General features: G+C 46.1%; 1 protein-coding gene across 5 annotated transcripts in view; it reads left to right on the forward strand.

Annotated features, from left to right (window-relative positions):
* PAX2 (paired box 2) overlaps window positions 1-23,226 on the forward strand; it is an 84,715-nt gene that overhangs the window by 43,112 nt on the left and 18,377 nt on the right. For all 5 annotated transcript variants that reach the window (XM_086616683.1, XM_086616684.1, XM_086616680.1 and 2 more), the window contains exons 6-7: window positions 15,477-15,652; window positions 17,506-17,632. In XM_086616683.1, the coding sequence (XP_086472809.1) occupies window positions 15,477-15,652; window positions 17,506-17,632 (303 nt within the window). The remainder of the gene's footprint in view (window positions 1-15,476; window positions 15,653-17,505; window positions 17,633-23,226) is intronic.

The raw sequence follows: 23,226 nt of genomic DNA on the forward strand, positions 1-23,226 counted from the left end.
CCTCCTGAGACTCTTTGGCTGGTGAGACTCCTAGGAGGACGTAAGAAAGGTGCCTGCTGCTTATCCTGCACCTCTCTAAATAAACTGCAGGAGGATGGTCAGAAAAGGAAGAGTATGTGTGGAAAAGGAGAGGAGGGGGAGAATGGATAAAGGAGATGACAACGCATAAGCAGCACAACACTGTCACAAATGTGGGCTGTTGCACCATGAATCTGGAGGTCAGTCTGTAAGCAAGAGAGACAGTATATACGTGTGTGTGTGTCTGCACATACCCTGGGAGTTTGGGGGTACGCATTGCTCAGGAGGACTTCAGGTAAGGGAGAGTTAACAGCTTACATCACAGGAAGCAGTTTGGACAGAACATTCTGCTGCTAAAGCTTGTAGTGCTGCTTAGTTTGTCAGGGTTTGGTACTATCTGAAGACAAGCTGGTCTGGCTTCAGCTGTATTTATGTGCGTCTCTGCTTGTGTATTTTTGTCCCTAGGAATGCACGCCTGTTTGTTTTTTGTATTTCTGTGTTAGGATCACTGGTTTCTACTTATCTGTGCTTATGTACTGGGGTGAGCGGCAGGTTGGACCCGTATTTTTGTGCATGCCTATAGAGACCTGGAAAATGTGTATGTTAAGCTGTGTATAACATTGCCTAGTAGGAGAATGCACACTGTGGATCATATGGATGTCTGGCCATGTATGGCTCAGTTTTAGTGCTATGTATTTCTATGAATGCCAGGTATTTGTATTCACATTTTGAGCATATATGTGAATGTTGTATATTTGTATGTATATTCTGTGTGTATGTGTTACATACTTGGAGTATCACTGTATCTTTGTGGTTGCTGGATATGAATATGTAGCCTGTTAGTGCTGTGCACTTCTGTATATAGTTTGTACAGATGTGTATTTGCATTGGGGTTATATATTTGCGTGTATGTTGTATATATATCTCGGTCGTCCTTGCCTGTGTGAAGGTTGTTTATTTATGTAAATAGTTTGTATTTGTTTACATAATTTAATTTTGTATATATGAATTTGAGGAAATCACTTGGAGTTTCAGGTTTTGTTTAGTTAGTGTATGTATATTTTTGTAAGTTACTTGTTTATTCAGAAATTACATTTAATTGACATGCACCTGCATTAGTACCTCCTTGTGTCCCAGTTTGCATTCTTGTGTCTTTAAATGTTATTGGCTACGTTTTGTGAGTCTTACTTATACATACAGCTTTTCTTTAAGTTTATTTGTGCAAGTGCCGTGAATGTGTGCTTGTCTGACTGTTTACTTATGGGTATTTAGTTTGTGGTTAGATCTTCTCCTTCCACTTTTTGACTCATTCCTGGGAGGGGCTGTTGCAGCTAATACGTCAGCAGGAATCAGGCAGTTACAACTCCTCCCAGCATCTCTGCCTGCTCCCCTTGTCCACCTGCGCAGAGGCTGCTCCTGAGCTTTGCTGGTGCCTTTCTCTCTGGATCTTCTTGTTCACTCTAGATGAGTTGTACATTGGGTCTGCCCACATTCAGGGAGGTGACTGTTAGATTTTTTCATGGATGTAAAGAGTATGGAAGTCAGAAGCAGCATGGTGCCTGTATCCATGAGGATCGCATGCACAGTGGATGACAGAATAAACTGCAAAAGGGATCAGGAACAGCTGCCAATGTGCAAGCAAACAGTATTTTAGAGAGTTGTTGGTGACTGATATAACAGCAGATCAGGGTGCCATGACACCGGGAGATAGCGATTTGACAGTTTTGGAGTCAAGTGACGTGGCAATAAGACATAAGGGCAATATTGCTATGGAATCAAGGTGACAGGGCACTGAGGCATAACAGGGATCAAGGTGACATGCCTGTGACCCAGGCTGATCTATCAGAACAGGGAGGGCTGGGAAACCTCCATCAGGAATCAGCTGAATAAGGCAAAGGAGAACAGGAGGAGTAGGGTGAAGCAGATGAGAGGCAAATCAATAGACCTGTATGGTGGCTGTAGGAGTCAGGTCACTGGCAGTATGGGACACGCAGTGTCTCCACAAGAAGTTCAGTTGCATCTTGGTGTGAAGGGCTGTGGCAGTCTGTTAAGCAGTGGCTGTTTGCATCACAGTGATGGAGAGCAGCAATAACACAGTGATGACATCAGGCGATGGACATATCCTGTGATGGTAGCCATGGACCATAGGGACTGTGTGGGCAGGGGCACTATTCCCAGTTGCTGGAAAAACAAAGAACCTAACGGGCATTAAAACAAAAACAAAGGAGACTTGGAAGCACCTGACAGCCCTAATTCATCACAGCCCAAGATTTTTTTTCCCCCTCATGTTCCCATTATATTTGTTTGTAAAAGTGGAAATCAATTTTGAAGGTAATTTTCTGGAAAGAATGGAAGGGAGGTGGGAGGGCCGGATAAGGCAGAGATGGCAAGAGGAAAAAAAAATTTAGGCCAGGCACAGCCCAGGGGCAGCTCTTGGCAAGGTGAAAGAAAATTGCATATTCAATCTCCATCCATGAATCTCCCTTGCTGCTGCCCGCCTCCTGCTCGAAAACAATGAAGGCTTTCTCCCCTACGCTGCACAACGCCTGAGTATCAGCGCTCACTTTAACTTCAGGGTCATTAATTCACCTGATTATTGCAGGAGAGGAGAGGGTTGCAGAGGCATCCGTTCTAAAGAGCCCTCCCTTAGCTCATCCTTTGATTAGTTTGGGGTGGGGTGAGTTGAGACAATGTGTTGTCTTGGACTCAGTTTAAAATGGGAGGGGTTGAAGAGGAGGTGGAAAGAGGTAGAGGTGGAAACGGAAAGATGTGGCCTGGCTTGTTGTGGAAGGGAGGGTCGGAAAGAAGTCGTTCTTGCATCCCTCTGCTGTGGTGTTATTGCAAATTAAAAGTAGCATGTTCTACTCTGTAGCTATCTTTCAGGGAGGGGAGGGGCATGGGTATATGTCGGCATGGGGATGGGGGGGGAATCTTATCATTGCTTCTTCAGCAGCCCAGCGCAGTGTCACCCTCCGAGGTGACATTTGAATTTACAATTCCGCTGAGAAAAGCCATTAATTCACAAATTAACATTTCTCCCTCTCTCTCTCTAGCTCTCTCTCTCTTCCTCTCTCTCTCTCTCACATGGATGTGCAAGCAATTGAAAAGACAAAGGAAATAGCCTTAAGGAAGAGACTTTACTGCTACTCTGTCTGTGCAGAGATTGCTACTACTGCTTCTAGATAGATAAACCAATTACCTGAGCTGCTCTGTTCATGGCAGCCTGCTATTATCTCCTTTTGTAGAGCTGACTCCATTGCTGGATTACACTGTGTGTATCTCATTAATGTAAACCAGCACGATACTGGGCACTGTCCCTGACCCTTCTTGCCAGAGCCCATTGCTCTGCAGTGGAAGAGGGAACTGGGAGGAGTCAAGAGCAGAGGTGATGGTAGGCACAACATACTTCCTAATGCATAGGGACCAGGTCACACGGAGAACCTGTTTAGATTACCCTCACTGAGTTTAGAGGAGATGGGGGCGTCCCTTTTACAGAGGAGATTGCAAGACGTTAACCCTGATCTCTTCCATGTCTTGGTGAGCACTGAGAGACTGCACAAGAGGCCTCATGTATGGGCACCTGGTACCCTGCACCTCCACTCTCAGCATTACCCTGAGTTTCCTCCAGATGTAGAAATGTGTGTGGTAGGCAGAGGCAGAGGTGTGAGTACAAAAGCTACATACATGGCTATAGGCAGATGTAGCTGACTGCACCCAGGAGCTAACTGACTCACAGAGGTACAGGACAAAACTCAGAATAAGAAGCAAAAATAAGCATGCTAGCTTATGGACTGAGAGTGCCAGATTTCTCTGTAGTGCAACTCCACTGAAAGCCAGTCAATGGTTCCTGTGGAGATGTTCTTGTCAAAGACAAACACTGGACACTGCTTCCGCACAGCCCCCAGTCCTCTTCTGATTCCCTTTTGTTGCTCTCTCCTGCCATGCTTTCTCACATGTTTACTTCTGCTATCACTGCTGCTATGGATGCTTGGACAGCACATGTGTACAGTGTATACATACACACGCACATGGGCACTCAGCTGCACGCTGATGCCACCCCAGGCACATGTCTGTGATGCTAGCAGCCTGCCTGTGCATACTCACACCCCTGCAGACATGGCTTCTCCCCATGTGCTCTGGTGAGGTCCCTCTCAGTGGCTCCAAGCCTGCCTGCTGGGGTGCACACTGGCAGGCAGCTTCCTAAGCACCTTCTGATGCTCTCTGCAGACAGCGTTGTAGGAACACCCCTGGCTACTCCTGCCCTCCAGCCTGGTCACACAGCTATGTGTGTTTGGGGAGAAAACATCCTAGCAGTGTGGCTTACATAGAGACTCATAGGTTAGTCTTTGCTCACGAAGCGTTCTGCCTATATAGAATTGGTTAGAAATCTTCACCAACAGGTTTTTCACCCTGTAAGGTTTGATAGACCCTGTTCAAGCCATTCTCCTAATTTTCATGAAATGCAGAAGCTTGCAGGGAGCAGTTCTCCAGGTGAAAGAAAAATGGATCAGAACTGCTGTTTCTGGAAGCCTGGTCTCCACGTGCTCTGCACATGGAGTATGCGCCTTTCTTTGGCATTGTCTTGGCTTCTTAAATCTTCCTAAAATCTTACCCTCTTAACAAGGGTGTCTGCTTGTGACATTCCCTGTGCCCCACACCAAGCACAGCACATGGCTGGGGAGCAGCATCCTGCAGCCGGCACTGGAAGACGGATCACGATCAGCGGAGGAATCGGCAGGCAGTGCCAGTAATTCAAACCATCCTGACCGTTCAGTGAACCCGAACCTGCTGACCTTGACAGCACTAGACAGCAGCGGCCTCAGGAATCCCAACCTTTAGAGAGGCGTCGGTGGAGGACGGCTCCTGCTCTCTCCCTTTCTCTCTCTCTTTCTCTCTCTGATCACATCCCAGCAGCCAAGGGGCCCAACAGTCAATCCCCAGTGCACCAATTAGCTCCTAATTTGGCTATCTCTGCACTCCCAAGTCTACATCAATGTAACGATAAGCATCGCTTACTGTTCATAGACAGAAATCATTCCAATAGAGGAATGTCTTCTTGTGCTAAAGGAAAATACTGAGCACCTTGTTGTTAGTCAGAGCCAGAGGGAAACCCTTCCTCCTCCCAAAATGGGGGCTGCTGCTATTTGGAAGCAAAGCAGAAGCTCTTTGCTTCCCTAAGTGATAGCATCAGATCCTCCCGCCTTGTTTCACCAGATCTCAGGGAGAAGCAACAAGATCTTCCGAAGCGATTAGCCCGTGAGGAGAGAAAACCCAGTCTGATTAATTTTGCCGCAAGAACTCGCATTAAAGTGAGTGTGAACATTTTAAGACCCTTTCTGGATTTCCTCCACCTACCACCTCTGTGGCTGCCAACCAAGACTTGAAACGAACAGTGTTTTGTGTTGGCCTGCAGAGGCTAGGCTAAGCTCTGAGACCTTGCATAGGGAGGACAACTCTGTTAATAGCAGATGGCCTGAAAGAAGTAGTTACAGATACCTATCTATTGAGACGTAGCAGACATGTCTGTCTGTCTTCTGTCTGTCACCATCCATAATTCTTTGAAGGTGATTTTTCCATGCATCAATCAGATAAAACAAAGGACGCTTTCAACAGATGTTAAATACCATTCATGCCCAGAGTTTTGTCAAAGGCCCCAAAAAATAATGCCTAGGTCCACATTTCTCCTTTGCTTTTCCTTCATCCATCCAAGCATCCTACCACTTACATCTTATCAGGTTCAAGATGTAAAGTCCTCTTCCCACATAGGTCAACAACTACAGGAAAGCACACAGGAGCACAGTGACAGAACAGGAGCTAGCTTATGGGTATCACTGTTTCGATTTGGATGTGGAGTAGGTCAGGATTGCTTTCTCTCACTGGCTCTGTCTTTTTTTGGACCACAGAGGTGTTATTCTGCTTCTAAGCTAGGGGATCTGCATTGGAACAGGTTTGTAGGCACGTGATTAAATCTTAATGAGGTCATTACTGTATATGAAATGTTCATCAAGGCTTGAGTGCATTCTAGTTCTCTCTTAGATACTTTAGAAAAGGCTGTTATAAAGGACAGGTCCACTTCCATGCTTGGTTTCCCAAAGGAGCTGTTGTTTTTTTGCTTTGGCTTTTGGCACCTAGTGAGGGAAGAGGTAGGCCTTGAGCTGAAGTGTTCACCTTGCAAGCAGATCAGAACTATCCTAGAGTTGGGACAACTTTATTAAATCCCAGCAAATTAAAAAACCACCCCACTAACTAATCCTCAAAGATACTCATGGCTATTCTCTGCACAGCCCTCTCTTGTGTGTGAAACTGATTGCTACCCATGACTGAGTCCGTCTTGTTTGGGGACTACCTCTTACAATCTGGAACATATCTCCGACACACATCTTACAGAGGTCGTATCAGTATAGGTTCCTTCACACACCAATAAGGGCCTTTACATGAGCTCATGCAGAAAGATTCCAAATTACTCTACTAATGATTTACAGTTATTACAGGAATGAGCATTAAAAAAAAAAAGAGTTTGCATGGTGACAGTCCAAGCAGATTGCAGCATATTGCAAACCTGTAGCTCTTTCGTTGCAAGGCACTTTGCAATTACCCATCCTGTATAATACATTGTTTATTAACCTTCCCATTCTGAAGATCTCATTTACTACTGAAATGTGGCTGACTCTCAGGTGGACCATGGCAGATGTTGAACAATACAGAGCATCAACAGTGAAATTTTGCTGTGCCATGTCTAAATGAAACCACAGGAGAATTAAGATATGCTGTGGGTAATCACTCAGGCTGGATTTTGTTCAGGACAGCCAGGTTAATGTCTGCACTCTTGCAAAAAATGCCATGGGAATTTTAATGACTGAGTGATTGGAGGCTTTGTTTTATGGCACGTCAAAAATGGCAGCTCTAAAAACACTCTGCTTGAGCACTGGTTTAGTGCTGACTAAGAAGAGCTTCCAATAACATGATTCACTAGCATCTGGCTCAGAGGCAGGCACAGCCTTCTTTGACTTGTGAGGTTAAGGTAAAAGTGTGTATGAGGGGAAAATAAGGTGGAATGAAAGGATGAGAGAGTCAAGAGCAAGGGAAACGGAAGGAAAGGTGGTATTAAGAGCCAGGTTAGTGGGGGACTGAGCCAATGGAACCCAAGGCTAAAGACGAACTTGTATTTTCTAGACTGCACATGGCTTGATCCAGATCTGCTGAGCCCTAGTGCTGGTGGCCTCTCAGACGCCAGTGTGCTTCACTGGAATCTCAGGGATCTCCCAGAAACCGGGAGATGGGGCTGGATGGGGACAGCCCAACTCTGTGCTCCTTCCCTTGTCTCTAGCGGTTCTGATAGCAGTGTTGATTTGCATGTCAGGCAAAGCACTGCTTGAGAAAAAAAAAAAACCTTCCGAGTGTGGCGGTGTCAGCGCTCGCTGTTGTTCGACAGTGTAAAATTAAATTAATAAAGCCCCCAACACAGGAAAACATAACAGGAAATTAATGGCCTTTACTGTCGCTCTGATGCAGTCATTTGCAACCCTGCTTTCCGCACCAAAGACTTCATAAATGCAAGCAGTTTCTCTAAACAAGCATAGTTAGGGCTGCATGCGATGTAATTTTTCGCGTTGCTTCTGCCCTTTGGAGCTAACAAAAGCCACCCTTTTTTACGTGCTCACCAAGGGGGATCCTGCCAAGAAGTAGCTCCCCAACAAATGGGCTTAGGAAGATGACAGGAGGGAGCTAAGTCATGCCAATGATGCTAAGAACATCTTCTGCACTGGCAGAAGGAACAGCATAGCTCTGGGCGCCCTGCTTTCCTGCAGCAGCAGCTCTCCCTGAGGGCTGCACTAAAGGCAATGTTGTGGACACCACAACAGTAGAAATCAGGATAACCCTTTGGATAACCTTCAGGATGTGTAAATCAGTATAACAACCGAATCTAAGAGACTTACAGATTTACACTAACTAGAGGATCTGGCCTGCTATGTGACAGTGCTGCTTGCTACTCTGCCAACATAAACAAAGTGAGTGTACTGCGTCCTGGAGGCAGCTGCAATTCTATCTGGCTAACAGTCCAGCCTACTAGTGCTAGTAAGACATATTGGACCCACACTCTGTCCCTCGTTGCAATGATATAAATCCCCAGTGCCTCTTCTGAGGTAAGGGAATTATTGTGGATTTTTAACAACCTGACTGAGAGTAGAATATGTCCACCCATCTCCAGCATACTCAAAGCTGCAGTCAGTGCTCGCACAGAAGCCACCAGCTTTGGCTACTCAGGCTAACATGCCTCATCTGCACTCCCACACATGCTGTAGAACACGTTGTACACAGGTCTGAGGCAGCTGCTTGCAGCCTAACACCTGGAAAGGCCTTCACTGGTGTATTCAATAAAGCTGGATGTGCTGATTATTACTATCTAATGCACAAACCTCAGTCTGTACAGACTTAGCTTCTCAGATGCTCTGGGCCAAATTTGCAATCATACACTTAGATGCTACAGTAAATACATATGATTTCCATACACATACACACACTCACTTCCTTAAATGCACATTTGCATGCTCTCATGATAATGCAAGACAGATCTGAGTACACACTTCATTACACATTCTCACACACAATTCATTTCATTTACATTCTCATTGAACATTGCCATTTTGCTCATGTAAGCCCAGCATTAAAGCCACACTGCCCATCCCTGCTCCATCTGAGGTTCTCTGTCATTCACAACTCCTGTGTTAAAAGCACTGCAGCCACCCAGCTGTCAGGCACCAGCACACATCTCACTCTTCCTTGGTCAGGCATGCTCGCTTCCCTGCATGAGCAGCCTTTCTTGCTCACCGATTCCTCATCTGAGCTATACTCTCATTTCAAAACATAAAATACTTTTGTTTCTGAGCCTTTCCGCTCTGAGCCTGAGCATGCAAGTAACAAAGGCACACAGTTTATGTGTTGCTAACACACTTAAATTAGAGACACATGGACCAGCACAGTACCATCCATTTGCATACTCAGATTCAGGCTTGTGGATTGCCTTGAGGCAAATGGACACAAGAACCTGAACAACTGCAGAGTTCACGAAGGCTGATGTGCTTCCTTGAGGTGATATTCCTCCAGCACTCATCTCCCACTATCTCTGCTTCTGCAGGATACTGAACATAACCTGAACTTGCACTGTATCTTCTTTCACTATCACAGTATAGATCCCTGATAATGTTCCTTCTCTATGCACTGCTGGACCTTGCCAACCCCTTCTATGCTCTGTCATCTCTGTCCTGCACTTACTTAGGATCCTTTCCACCTGAATTTGAGATTCATCTTTCTGCCCACCAGTTCAGCTATCACAAAGCCCTGACAATTCTTGCAGCACTACCACGTGCTGAAATACAGAACTGACCCATCTAGAGATGACGCCTTCTTTCATGCTGCCCGAAAGGCTGCAAAAATTCTTCTGGAAGAAAATTTTAACCAAATGTTACAGTCTTCCTTTTCAAAACCCTACTGAGTAGGGCAAGGAAGTTACACAGGTGAAAAGATCACCAGATTAAGGCTGCCAGTCCTTGCCCTTGTCCCTACTGTGGGAAGCATGGTATTAGTTTAATTATCACTGAGGATGCAAACGGAGTCTCTAGAAACATCATGATAGCCAGACTGGATCAGCTTGTGCAGACCAGGACACCAGTACCAGACACTTCTGATCACGTGAAAATGTGTGATCTGCTCCCTCAGCCAAGGTCTTTGTTCTTGATCTCTCCCTTGATTGGGGGTCAGCTTGGACACAGATGCCGGTCTGGTATTCCCAGCAGGAGCTCCATGCCAGCGTTTGAAGCCCGGGTCTGACAGTGCCGAGCTCCTTCCCAGACCCACGCCAAATGCAGTGTGAGGGTCTGCGCAGGGCTGGCTGCCCTGAATGACAAGCACTGGCTATCGATCGCGTTCTGAACTCGGCCCAGCTGATAGAAGGTAATTAATGACTCCATTTGCCTCAGTACCGAGGAGAACAATTGAGTTTGAAACTGCAACAACTGGCAGTGTGGGGAGAGGCCCCCTGGGATGCCCAGAAAAGCTGGCTGACAGGCCCAGGCTGCGCGGGGACACGGGAAAGCATCAGAGGGGGGAAAAAGAGAAGGGAAACCGGATAAAGGGAAAGAACAGTCTTAACACAAAGGGTGACTTGGGAAAGGGCAGCACACATAGCCCTGAGCGCTCGGAGAGTGGGACAGGGCTGCTCTGGGTTGAGCATCCCAGCGGGGTGACAAAGGCAGGCTGCGGCAGAGGACAGGGTCGCCTCGCCGGCGCAGAGGGATGGCGTTTCAGCAGCCAGCTCAGCACCACTGCATTAGACAGATGCGTTTCCCTCGAGGCTTTGACAATTAGGTGGGTTCTGCTGTGTCACCTGGCTGGCAGTTCTCATGCCAGTCACATTCACTTTTATTACGATTGTGATTTTTACTGGTAGTGCTGCGAGGCCCCGGCTGAGATCGGGGCCCCACGAGGCAGCAGGCTGACACGTCACGGGAGCAGCAATGGCCCCTGCCCCAAAAGAGGACAGTATCTCCATGTTTGTGTGCCAGCTGCACAGCTTCTCATCACCCTCCTACATGTTTCTGTACCGCAAAGGTCCTTCTGTGACAGCAATACTTCTGAATTACTTGTTGAGATGGCCCCGTCCCACCCTGAGCAAGGGTGCTCTCTGTCACCTGCAGCCAAGGAAGTAACTGTATTACGGTGCTTTGTGCTACTCGTACATGACGGTGTCTCTGTGGCTTCCCCACCTGGGAACGGCCCTTTGTTGTGGAGCTATTTAATGGGCGTGCTTCCTGTGTCAGATGTAGTTAAGGTTGTTCCTGCATCCTCTGGCACAGCGTTTCCTTGTTATCTGTCAGGATATTTCTGTGACACTCGTGGAGCACTTCTGTGTCTCGTGTCGAAGGTTTAGGCTGAACATCGGCGCTGCGCGCTCCCTCGGCAGCCCCTCGGGAGGAGGGATGTTTCCTGTCACAGGTGCAAGGCCAGTCCTGAGCACACTGACAGCAGCTGTGTGCTTTTGTGAGGGACACAGTGACCGACGCCATGGTTCACCTCTCAAGGTGTTTGTTAAGATTCTTTTGATTTAAGAGAGAGATGTCCCTGTGTCACAGTACCACAGTTTCCCTTGCCAGTAAAAAGGGAACTGGGAGAGGTGATGGTGCTTCTAACAGTACAGTGAGCACAGTGACCTCGGTGGGATCGCCAGACTCATCCTGCAGCTGAAGCCTTGCTTCATCACGGCACCTCTTACAAAAGCTGCTTTCTTGGCAAATCCTCATATCCCTTAAGCTTTTACTCCTCGCACTGTTCTTCACCAGTTGAAGTGACTGTTGCCCACCACAGTGCCATTCCTCAGGGGATCTGCTAGTCTTTCCTGACTCAAATTTTCCCCATGAGCCCTCTTTTCACTTTTACCCACAGCCCTTTGATGACCCCATCTCTTCCCCAAAGTCCTCTCTGCTCCTCACTGCCATGTTTGCTCATACCCACGCAATTGTCTGCTCCCAAACTTTGTGTATTACAGTATTTGAGGCTTCTCCTGATAGTCCAGCTCACAGAGTCATATGCTTAGATGAGAATTGCAACTTTGATCTAAAACCAGAGATGAATGTCTGCCCCTTGCAGTTTCAGGGAAAAAATGAAAACACATCCTCTATAGGTTTTGACACCAGAAAGCAAACACAGAGGATTTACAATCCTTTAGTTTTGAAGACAATATAATGATCCGTGACTGTGAAGGCCTCAGTGTTAGTGACACAAGACATATAAATCTGTCTTTCAGGATCATCTCTGTGGAACTTTCTCTGCTTTATAAGTAAAATCCATATGCACAGCTCATAAGCAAGAGCTCTGTGAAGTTTGGGATTTGTGTGCCCTATAATTATTAAGTCCAATACTACTACAAGCTGTTTAGACAAGGTCCACCTCGAGTAGCCTACAGGCCTCTGTCAAAAGTTTCTTTTCTTTTATAGATTTATGGCAGAGTACCCCCCACCCCCTATATCCAGAACTCCCACCTGAACTAAAGCATTGCCTTTCTCTTTATCACTTTTCCACCTCTCCCCATCTATTTGATTGCTTTGATCATTCTGATTTCTTATCTAGGCCTGTTCCTTCCCTTTCTCCTCCCTTCATCCTTTTCTTTCATTTCCCACTGACTATACAGGTCCTTCCTTGTCAGCTGGTCCCGAGTTTCCCAACTACACATATGCACTTACGTGCGTGCACACGCACATGCACTCACGTGCTGACACAAATAAATAAATAAATAAAAAGGTCAGTGAGCAGAGCAGCAATAACCCCTAAAACAGTACTATCAGAGGGACATGATTGATCAATTGAATTCCATAGCGGCTGAAAAATGTGGGATTAAGTAGTGTATTATACGCACAATGAGTTGAGGCATGATGTTCATTTCAAGTTCATTTCGCCAGCCCTCTGCCACCAGATCAGGCAATCAATAGGGGCAGCAGATATCATATATCACCTCTCTCCGTGCTAGGGAGAGAGCACCATAATCTCTCGCAAATTTAGAGTGACAGATTTGTCAAGATCTGAAGGGCCCCTGAATAAATGAAGGAAAAGAGACTCCTACAGCGACTTGGGAAAGCTGTGGTTTCAGCTTCTTCACACAAAGGCACGGCCTGTGCACACACGGGAGACGCGCGTGCACAGAGCTCTGCGAGTAGACAGGAATTGCAAATACAGGTGCGTGTGTGCACTAATCTGTGTAACCACCCAGGGCAACTCGCTAAGGGCAATATCTGGTTTAATGGCAATCAGTGGAAGTTTTACCGTATACCCAAACACCAGTCATCAAATATAGCCTAAACCAGTCACCACAGACAAACGGCTGCTCAGGCATGTACGGTGATGCAGAATCTAAAGAATATCAGAATAATGATCTACTGCAAAAATACCCATGTGTATTAGCATCATGGTGTGCACGGTCATGCACACTGACTGACACATGTGGAAAAATCCTCAAAGGCAAACAGCTTCACAGGCTGCAGACAGGTTGAAACAAGCACTGACACAGAAACACACATTTAATTATTTTTTCTGAGCCTGGACCCGGGAGTTCCGTGCCAGCTTTCTGCAGGGAGGACCAGCGAGAAGTGCCTACTGGAACTGGGAGCATGACCCTTGAGCTACCCTAGTTCTTCTGAAATCACCCCCTCCAGTAACAGCCCAGTCCATCTAAAACACTGCACTGACACACACACAGTGTGCAGTCCACCAAGCCTCGTCTTTGCTTTGTTTTCTCTTCATCAAATCTGTCATGAACTCCAGCTTTCAGGAACTTGAGAATTTTCTCTTATGCAAAAAAGCCCGAGGAGAGGAGAAAATGCCAGGGATCAGTGCCAGTAAACAGCCCTGCTCTGGCTAGGGGTGGAAAAGAAAAAGAGAAGGGGCTGCTCGAGGGAAGGCTGCTGGCTGGGACAAATCAATATGTAATATTTTCTATGGTCTTGCAAGTGGTACTGTACTACGTTACTGTATATAATGTACTATTGATTATATCATATCATATAATCACCTATAAACGGATATATCTCATAGCCAGAAGGCAGCAGGCACAGTTATAACTCTGGGCCACCAGTTGGGCATTAACCGTGCCAGGAAAATACCCATGTTGGCACCACCCACAAGCTAAAAGATGAAGCGGTGGAGTGGCATGGTTCTGGCTGTTGCACAGTGAATGCCACTCCAGGCTTCTGGGAGCATCGTCTGCCCACGAGTACACTCGCAATCACATGGAGGAGCGAAAAGGTCTATACAGATCCCTCAAACGCTTTCTTGACAGGCAGCAAGTTTCTGAGATTCACACACTAGAAGCCACCGAGAAAGGCTGAAGCATGAGGAATAATAGTGAAAAAGCAGGAAGGTAATCGCAGCATAAGAGGGAAAAACGGATTTAGGTTAGACAGGGTGATGAGACAGTCAGACTTGTGTCTGATGAAGCACAGTAGGTAGAGATTCAGCATGGAGGGTATGGAGGTATATCAGCATGGATGAGACAGGGGATTATAACCGGTCTCACCAAAGTTAGGCTGAGAGGTGACAGCAGAAAGATACTCAGCACAGTTGGAGAAGATTATAATGAGCAGACTTGCCTCAGATGAGATGAGGGATTATGACAAAGGAAGATTCACTTCAGCTGGGACAGGAGGTTATAACAGACAGACTCACCTTGGATGTGACAGATGCTAATAGCAGGAGACTCACTCATTTCAGATAAAAAGGCATTATAACCGAGATAAATGCACCTCATTTGAGCTGGGGGATAACAGGGGAAAAAAAAAAAACCAAAACAACAGGTGGGTGATAAGATGGTTTATCTCAGGGAAAGATTCACTTTGGATGGGGCAGGGCATTTATAATGGACTCACCTCGGAGGGGGTGAGTGGGCTGTGAGACGTGGGATGGCACAACAGAGACAGAGACACCTGGAACGTGGCAGGAGGCACTGCAGTGAGATTGGACTGTGTCAGAGGGCTGTTGCAGGGACAGAGATGCACTTCTGGCAATGCTTCTACCAGAAAAAGGCTTTTTCCTAGTAAGAACGAAGGAATATCAGGAAGGCTGATTCCCACTGAGTAGGACCAGGTTTTGTAATACAGTAATTCATTTTGGATAGGAAGGGAGACCAACACAGACAAAGATTCATCTCATTTTGGAAGGAGTTTTATAACAGAGATATGGATTGTGAAAAATCACGAGCTACATGTAGGAGAATGGGAGAGAGTTCATAACAGAAACCAACATATGTTGGATGGGACAAGCATTACACAGGGAGAGACTTGTTTCTGGTGAAACATAAGAGTCAGAAACAGGATCATTCCTGTTATCTGAGGGGGATAAAAGACTCATACGGGGTACAACAAGGACAAGATCAGATAATAAGGAAATTATAACATAGATGTAACTTCTATTGGGACCAGGGAGCTAGAACAGAGACTGACTCTCTTCCAAGCTCTGAGAGCCCCTTCTCCATTCCAGGCTTCCTCAGCCCCCTCCAGTACAGGTCCATCCTCAGCACTCTGGTTTCTCTGTGAGCTGCGTCTCCAGTAGCCTTCTAGCGATGCTAATCGCTGTGCTTTGCTCCCATTTTATGCTCAGCAATGGAGATTTGGCAATTTTTAACACTGAAAATCAGTGGAACCGAAACTCATCTCTGAGCTGAGCACCATTCTCCACAGCCTCACTCACCCTGGGCAGAAGAGTCGCATGGAGCCTGTGGGCAGCTCTGCTGCTCCAGCAGACAAGAGGGGGCTTCCCTCGGGTCCCCACAGCCTCCCTTTCCCACAGGAGTGGCACAGCTCCCTAGGTGGAGGCAGAGGGACCCACTCTTTCCCACTTTGTCCTTGTCCTGCATCCCTTGCTGATCTGAGCCAGGGTGGTGCTAACTCCCTGTTTTCTCTGTCTGTGCCCTGCAGATGTATCCGAGGGCTCAGTTCCCAACGGAGATTCCCAGAGCAGCGTGGACAGTTTGCGGAAGCACCTTCGTGGCGACACTTTCACCCAGCAGCAGCTGGAAGCTTTAGATCGAGTTTTTGAGCGTCCTTCTTACCCTGACGTCTTTCAAACATCAGAGCACATCAAATCCGAGCAGGTGAGGGCCTGGCCTGGTAATGGGGACCCACAGGCACCCATAGGATGATGGCAGGGAGATTCCCTCACCAAAATCACTCTCCTCCTCTTCACTCCTTGTTCTCACACTGATGTTTTATTGCACATACATCACATTTACATTTCACAGCACTTTCTAGTTGTAAATATACCACTGTGCTGATGCACGTGTATACACAAGCTCTACCTCCTCTCGTGAACTTGCCATATACAGGCACACTGTGCTCTCCCTAAACCCCCGTACCCGCCTTTCCCTCTGCACACATACCTGCAGGTATGCAGGCATGTGCTTGCCATGAACACACAAACACTGCCATGCATGTTCACCAGCATACAGCACTGCACAGAAACTCCTGCGCTCTCAGATCACGCTAGTGACCAGCAAGCTACAGGGTTGGGCTTTAACGGAGCATTTTCCTTCATGGCCCAAAGCTGAGACTTGACTCCCACCTCCAACCTAGTTTTCTGCACTTCTGCAGCTCTGCCCCTCCTTTCCCTTACTCCCTCGCTCCCCCGGCCTTTTATCCCAAAAGCTGTTTGTCTTAATAAAATGAAAATCAAAAGTCTTTTTAAACCGCCCCAAGCCATAAACCAACAAAGGAAGAGAAGGAGAGGCTGGCTGTGGACTCCCTTCATCCCAGAGTCCCTGGGTTTATTACAATGAATAACCTTTATTTACTTTCATTAGACTATTAAGCACCAGCACAGTCATTTTTCCCCCTGAAACTCTGAGCAGGGCCCATAAAGCAAATCCGAAGCCTAATTGAGTTCATTTTAATTTCTCTCCGATCACAGCGAATTACTCTGGTGATAAATCAGGGGGCAGGCTCACCCCCAGTAGAAGGCCTAATTTGCAGCTAATTACAAAACTGATTTCTACAGGAAGATCAATACGAGAAGGAATTGGAAATGACTAGGCAGTCCTAGCCAAGCAGGGACAGGGGGCGGGGAGGGGGCAGCGTGCAGGGAGCCTGCTGGAGGAGGGGGAGATGCGGGGAGGGGGTTGGGGAAGCACATGGAAAAAAAAAACGGAGCAGAAAGAGCAGAAAATCAGTTTTAATTTAACGTAATATTAATCAGAGCAACTTTTCCTGCTGTTTTGTAGCCTTCCCGTTTTCTTCAGCTCCCGCGTCTGGTCCGGAGGCTGCCACAATAAAAAGGCAATTACCAGAGCCTTTCGGACAGGACACCCTTTCAGATTCAATGGCTCTCCCCCTCCCACCCTTCTGTTAGCCATGTGGCTCCCCCCTCCCCAATTTCATACCCCAATGCACAGAGTGACAGAGGCAGGGGATGAGGCTTCTTTGTTTGTTTTTAAAGAGCTAGGTCAGAGGTAACAGCGGAGGGGAGGCAGGCAACTCAACAGAGAGCCTGGCCACCGTGGACCAGCACTGGCTGCTTCCTACAGCCCGCCTGTCCCAGCCATGTCATTGCAGTCCTCTGCCCCAGCTGTCCTTGTTGCCACCTCCACGCAGCCAAGAGGAGGGGACGTGGGTTTCCCCTTTCTTCTCCCCTGGGCTGGCACAGGCAGCCATCCCCATCCCCATCCCCATGGCACTGAACAAGGGCTCAGTCACACCACAGATAACGGGCCAGATCCCACACCTGGCCTCACGCCTCTTCCCCTTCACAGCGGCACACGGGAGGGTGGGATAGCTCATCTTAGGACAGCCCTCCCCCCCCAACCCTCTTGTCACTTCATCTTCTCCGTTTCCTCCTCCTCCTCTTCCATCTGTGCAGGGGTTTGCATCTCTCCTCTTCCTCCCCCCCATCTGTACACCCTTCCCTTTCTCCCAGTGCATCAATAGCGAGCTGTCTTTCTCCTCTCTTCCCCAGGGTAATGAGTACTCCCTCCCAGCTCTGACCCCTGGTCTCGATGAAGTCAAATCAAGTCTATCCACCTCTGCCAACCCAGACCTGGGGACAAATGTGTCAGGACCCCAGACGTACCCTGTGGTGACCGGTAAGCTGCCTGACCAAACAGCAGAACCAAGCTTTTTATTTATTTCCCTCATCACCATTAGCTTCTGCTTTTTCTGCTAATGCAAGATATCTCTCTGTGGCAACCATGGAAAGAGACAGAAGGACTGTGGAGGATGTAAGGGATCAAGAGAAGTTTGAAATTCAGAGTATTGGCAGTTTTGGGTACACTTAGAGGTGCCCAGGTGTGACCCAAAGACAGGTAAACCTAGGCATGAATGGGACCTTGTGTGCTCAGATAAGGCTTAGGGATGGATGTTGGTGGAGGACAGGTATGTCCAAATACGCACTGTGATTTTTTCCTTTGTGTCTGAGGACAAGAGGGTTGTGGCTTACCCATGATTGGCACTCGGCTATCTCAGGGAGAAATAATAATTAAAAGTGTTATTGAGCCCTAGCATTTGGAAGGGGAATTTGCAAACTAAATACTGAGGTCTGCTGAACTGTGACTGCTAAACTCCCTCTTCCTTAAGCCCATGAGTCTCTAACAGCAGCTGGCAAAATAAATTTGTTCACAGCCTTCCCCCTTCCCTCACTTGTGGGCACATTAAACTCAGGTGTGACTGGGACAGTAGGAAATGAGAGCAAGTGCCAGACAGTAGAAGAATTGGGATGCACAGAAGTAGAAGGCAATTTCTGCAGCAGCTGCTCCACAGAAGCTTCCTCTTCGCTGACGGCACATGCAGGACCTGAGCAGCACAGGGTTGTCCTGGGGCCGCGGGGCACGCCATCCTCATACTAGTGCTAGGCTGCCTGCCCTGTGCGTGTCCACAGCCATAAGGAGATGTTCTGGTGCCACAGCCCTTCTTCTCAGGCCTTAGGTGCCACAGCTCCGTGCTCACACAGCTACCATAGATTTGCACATCTCCTCCTGGGTACCTAGAGCAGCTGGCAAGGCCAAGCGACTCACCCCAGTTTGGTATATCCCCCTCGCCCTACAACTGCTGTCGCCCCACTAGAAACCTCGCGGTGTACGTTGAGAAGTAACTAATGAGGAAGAGGTCCAAGTCCTGTTAGCAAGGGAAGGAGCTGTTGCCTCTTGGCGAAAAAGCTGTCCTCTGACGGCAGAGAATCAAGAGCACTGGAGTTTGTATCTCAACGTTTTCTTGCAGAAGCCCCAGCTAATAGCCCCTAAGGTCAAAGCAGCTCACGGCTGAGGCAGGCAGTTGTTGCTTGTTCAGAAAACACTCAGCAAAGACAAATTATTACATGCAATTTTTGGTTACCAGAACTTTGAGACCGGATAGGATTAGTGACAGTTACCCCAAATACAGAGGAGATCCAGTGTGAGGTCTGGAAAATGTCATGGAGAACCACGAGGAGGTGAACGGCATATTTAGGGAGTGTCTAGAAAGTGTGACATCCCCAGACTTTTTTTATGGCTTTTACTGCTATCAGGCTTGATCCATGATTCTTGTAGCCATGCAGTTTCTTAGCCAACCAGAAAGAAAAAAAATGACTCAGCTGTGGCAAAATTGTTCCACCTTTCTTTGTATTTGCATATGCAAGACAAAACTCAGCTGGTGTCCATCTACCATTCAGCACATCTCTTACAGGAAATACTTTCCTGTCTTTGGGGGGCAAACCCAGCAGGAGAGCAGTATTGTTCTTCCTTCATGGAAAGCAGATCTCCATAGCTGGATGTAAAGGTGAGGCACCTAAAATCAGAGTTTAAGATTAAAAGGAGCCATTAAAATAATTATTTTTAGTCCTTCTGCCTAAGTGAAGATGATGAATTCCAGCCCATTAACATGAGAGCAGAATTTCTGAAGGCTGGGGACACTGCACAAGCTTTGGACATGACTCTCCAAAGGGGACAGCAGGAGACAGATTTGGCCTCACAGAAGTGGCTGTGGGTTGAGGCAGAAAATCTTCTTCATGTCCCCCCAATCCTGTGCCATTCCTACTCTGTTCCCTGCAACACTCCCAGCTCAGCTCGAGAACATCCCCATCTGATCCATCTGGATCCAAGAGTGGGAAAAGTTCATTTCAGACCCAGCTTGACATTCCCAGGTGGCAACTTAGCACTAACATCTCAATCTGTATGCGACATTTCAATCAGCGCAGAGTAACAAAAGCAGAACTATTAGCGTTGGGAGCTGTTCACTGGATGGGGAAACTCAGAAACTGGAAATGAAAAGGGGAAAAAAAAACCCTCAACACCCTGAAAGGCAGCAGGGGAAGAGAGGCGGAGAATTTTTCCTCTACACTTAGGCCAGGATCCAATGTTTGGATTAATGGTGCCATTACCCAAGAAAGGACTTCAGATAATGCTCATTCTTAAAATGTTTTTGCTGGCAATTAAATGGTAGCAGTTATTGATCTTCATTGATCTGATGTCCTCAATTTGCATAATCTATTAAAGATGAATGATTCATGATATGTTGCTATGGGGCTGGGCAATGCTTTCAGGAAGGACCAGAGAGGTGAGGAACTTGGTGCTGCCTCTTGATCTGCCCTGGCCAGAAAATTAAGGAAGGCTGGGATCATGCAGATTTCTTTGGTATCACCCCGATTCCTCTCCCAAGACGGGATACTGGAGTAACAGGGAGTACTGAATTGCTGGGCGCCTGTTTTGCTACTATAGTGTCATCTTTGAAATGCCTCTTTGCTCTTGTTCCAGGGCAGTCTGTGAACCCTGGTGATATCTGAAACAAGCGTGAAACAAATCCACCCATGTAGGTACAAACTCTGTGTGCAGTCACTTCAGAATGTAAGATTTAGCTTCAGTCTACAAGAAAGTCCCTCCAGCTCAGTCTTCCCAGACAGAAAAAAGTATCACTAACTCTTTCCAAACCAAAGCTGTCTAGCATTGGATTCTTGCCCTTTCTGAAGACTTCAGAGAAAGTTCTTCTATTTCTGGTTCACAACTAGCTTTCCTCAGCAAGCTTTCTCAGATCACATCATTCTGAGAATACACCCCTCCAAAAGCCACCAGAACCTCAACAATATGTAACTACCTAAAATCTTAGAATGTAGTGAGATAGTTATGTACAGATGTGGCTGAAGTCTCTATCTGTCTGTGAGCTTCCCAGAATTGAAGAGCTAGAAATGCTTCAAAACAGGCAGCCACTTTCCCAATGTGCAGGATGCCTTCCCCAAAGTCCTAGGCATCTATTCAAAGACACAGCTTAGCACCATGGTTAGATACAGCACAGCCTTGCCTAGTACTGCCAATATCAAACAGTGCCTTTCAAACAATTATTCTAATGCACTTAGATGGTCCATTTATTACCCACATCTTCTAAAGCAAGTAGACAAAATATTTGTTTACTACGGAGCAGACAAGTCACCCTTATTTCTCCCCATTAGGTATCTGCAAGGAATTTCCGTGAACGAGCTGACACTTAGGGGCTAGTTGGGCACTAGGTTAGGAAACATGCTCCCACTGTCCTTCATATAGAACAGACAATGTAGAAATGTTCAACTTCCTTATGAAGTATCAGAGAGAGAAAGCTCTTAAGAGCTGCCTGAGAACATCACCTCTCCTCTTGCTTCCCACACAAGTGAGGGAGCCAGCTACATCTTGCCTCGATGTTGCATGGCCATCATAGCTAGATTGGCGTAGATCCCTGACAGGTTCTTGGACAGTATCTTTGGACGCCAATCAGATTTCCCAGAAGCAAAGATCCAAGCTTGAACATACCAAGATAAGGCAAGTACATGCAGTTGAACAACAAGACAAGAATTCTGCTGTTCAGAGATGTTCTACTTCAGTTATTTCTATTGAAGGCAAACAGTCCAGGCAGATGAGTATAATCTGTACAGGGCTAAGTAAATACAGAAAACCTCAACAGCTTTCTTTTATTCAGTAGTTTCCACAGGTCTTTGACTTTGGAAGGTACTCAGTAGCTAACACCCAAGATGTGAGTGGTGGAGAACCTCAAGATTTTCACAGTAGCAACAGGAGTACTTTAAAAGCACAAGGTTGCTCACAAAAGCCTTGAATCCTTTGAGAACAAAGGTTAAGAACCTTCTTTATGTGCCATCAGAAGTCACATCTTTTGGAACAGGCATGCAGGAAAGAAGTGGTGTGTCTTCAAACCAGGTTCTGAGTTCTGGGAACTTAATCATTTGGGAGCAGAGTCCTTTCCAACTGAATTATCTAGCCCAGAAGTTACCCAACAGAGAGGCAACACTATGGGAAATATAATGGACTTTTCACGCGTGTGGCTTGAAACTTTCATATTAACAAACTACTAAAGGGGAAGATTTACCTACTAGATGGATGTTAAATTACAGCAAAGGTAAAGAAAAACTTCCCTTAATTGAATTCCAGCAGTTTTAACTAAATAGACCTTGTTTGCCAGCCCACTACAATCAGTGAGATCTACAAAGGAAAATAAGGGTAAAAGAGAAGCCCAAGAAAAACGGCAAATAAAAGCACTTTAGGAACTTCTACTGTTGACTGAAATGGGAGTATGTGTCCCCTTCTCTTCCTGTGAGGAGATTTCTGAGTGCTTCTGTGCTATGGTTAGCACCTATTAACAGGAAGAGGTAACATTTGAAACCATCATCATCCACAAAAACAGCTATCAGGTCCTGTATAGAAAATGTTTCCTTCTCTCTGGGAAATAATTTTTTCCCTAAAGCAACAAGTATCATCCAAGGTGAGAAATCACAATGTGTCAAACAAAGGCATCAAAAAAGCACAAACCCCATCAATCTCACTTTGCTCCAGACTTCCCCTCTCTGGCATGGGTCAGATATTTTTTCAGTTTAAGTTAACTTTTTAAATTCATACATGAATGTATGCAAAAAAAAAAATTATAATTACTGACATTAAGGCTACTTGCTATGTCTGAAAGACAGAAAAAAACAGCAATTACACAGCATCTGATTTCTGTGAAAGTTTTCAAGAAAGTTGTGATGTTAAGTACAGAGAAATCACTGGCTAGACACCTGGCTCCAATGTTTTTCTGAAATGATAAACAATCTTTTGAGAACTTTAGCCTCCTGCAAGGTGCAAAGATATTATTTCCTTTGTTTCAGCTTAGTGAGTGAACTGAAGAGAATTTTGTTCAGTTCAATAACCAGGTCATTGAAAACTAAGAAACAAACTAGGATTTCACAAAGCAGGAACATTTGTTTTCCTCTGTCAGTGGGTGAATTAAGCTTGGGGTGAAAGGATGATCGCTATTAGTTCTAAAATCAGGTTCTAAACCCAGTTCAATTTCCTCCAATATATATCCTTTCCTTCATTTAATAAGTTGTTTTTAATGCAAAACCTGCTTAGAAAAGCTTGCTTCTTCTGTTATAGTATAATTTAGGAAGTCAGGGAACTTGTGGTCATTTTATTTAATTAGCATGACTAATTACAAATGCTGTTTTTAATTTAATTCTAATTTCCATCCAAATATAACTTGACACAGATCACAAGTAAAAAGTTAATATTCTAATAAAATAATAATATGGACTCATCGTTCACTATTTTCTCATATAATAATATGTAAAGACAAATTATCTTAAACAACATAATTGCTTAAATAAATGTGCACAGAAGCAGTTCCTCTACTTAACAAAAATTGAAATAACCACGTTTAGTGTAAATGTTGTATTTGTCAAAATATATGTTAC

This window comes from Tauraco erythrolophus, chromosome 9, assembly GCF_009769465.1.
Source record: "Tauraco erythrolophus isolate bTauEry1 chromosome 9, bTauEry1.pri, whole genome shotgun sequence".
NCBI classification, from domain to species: Eukaryota; Metazoa; Chordata; class Aves; order Musophagiformes; family Musophagidae; genus Tauraco; species Tauraco erythrolophus.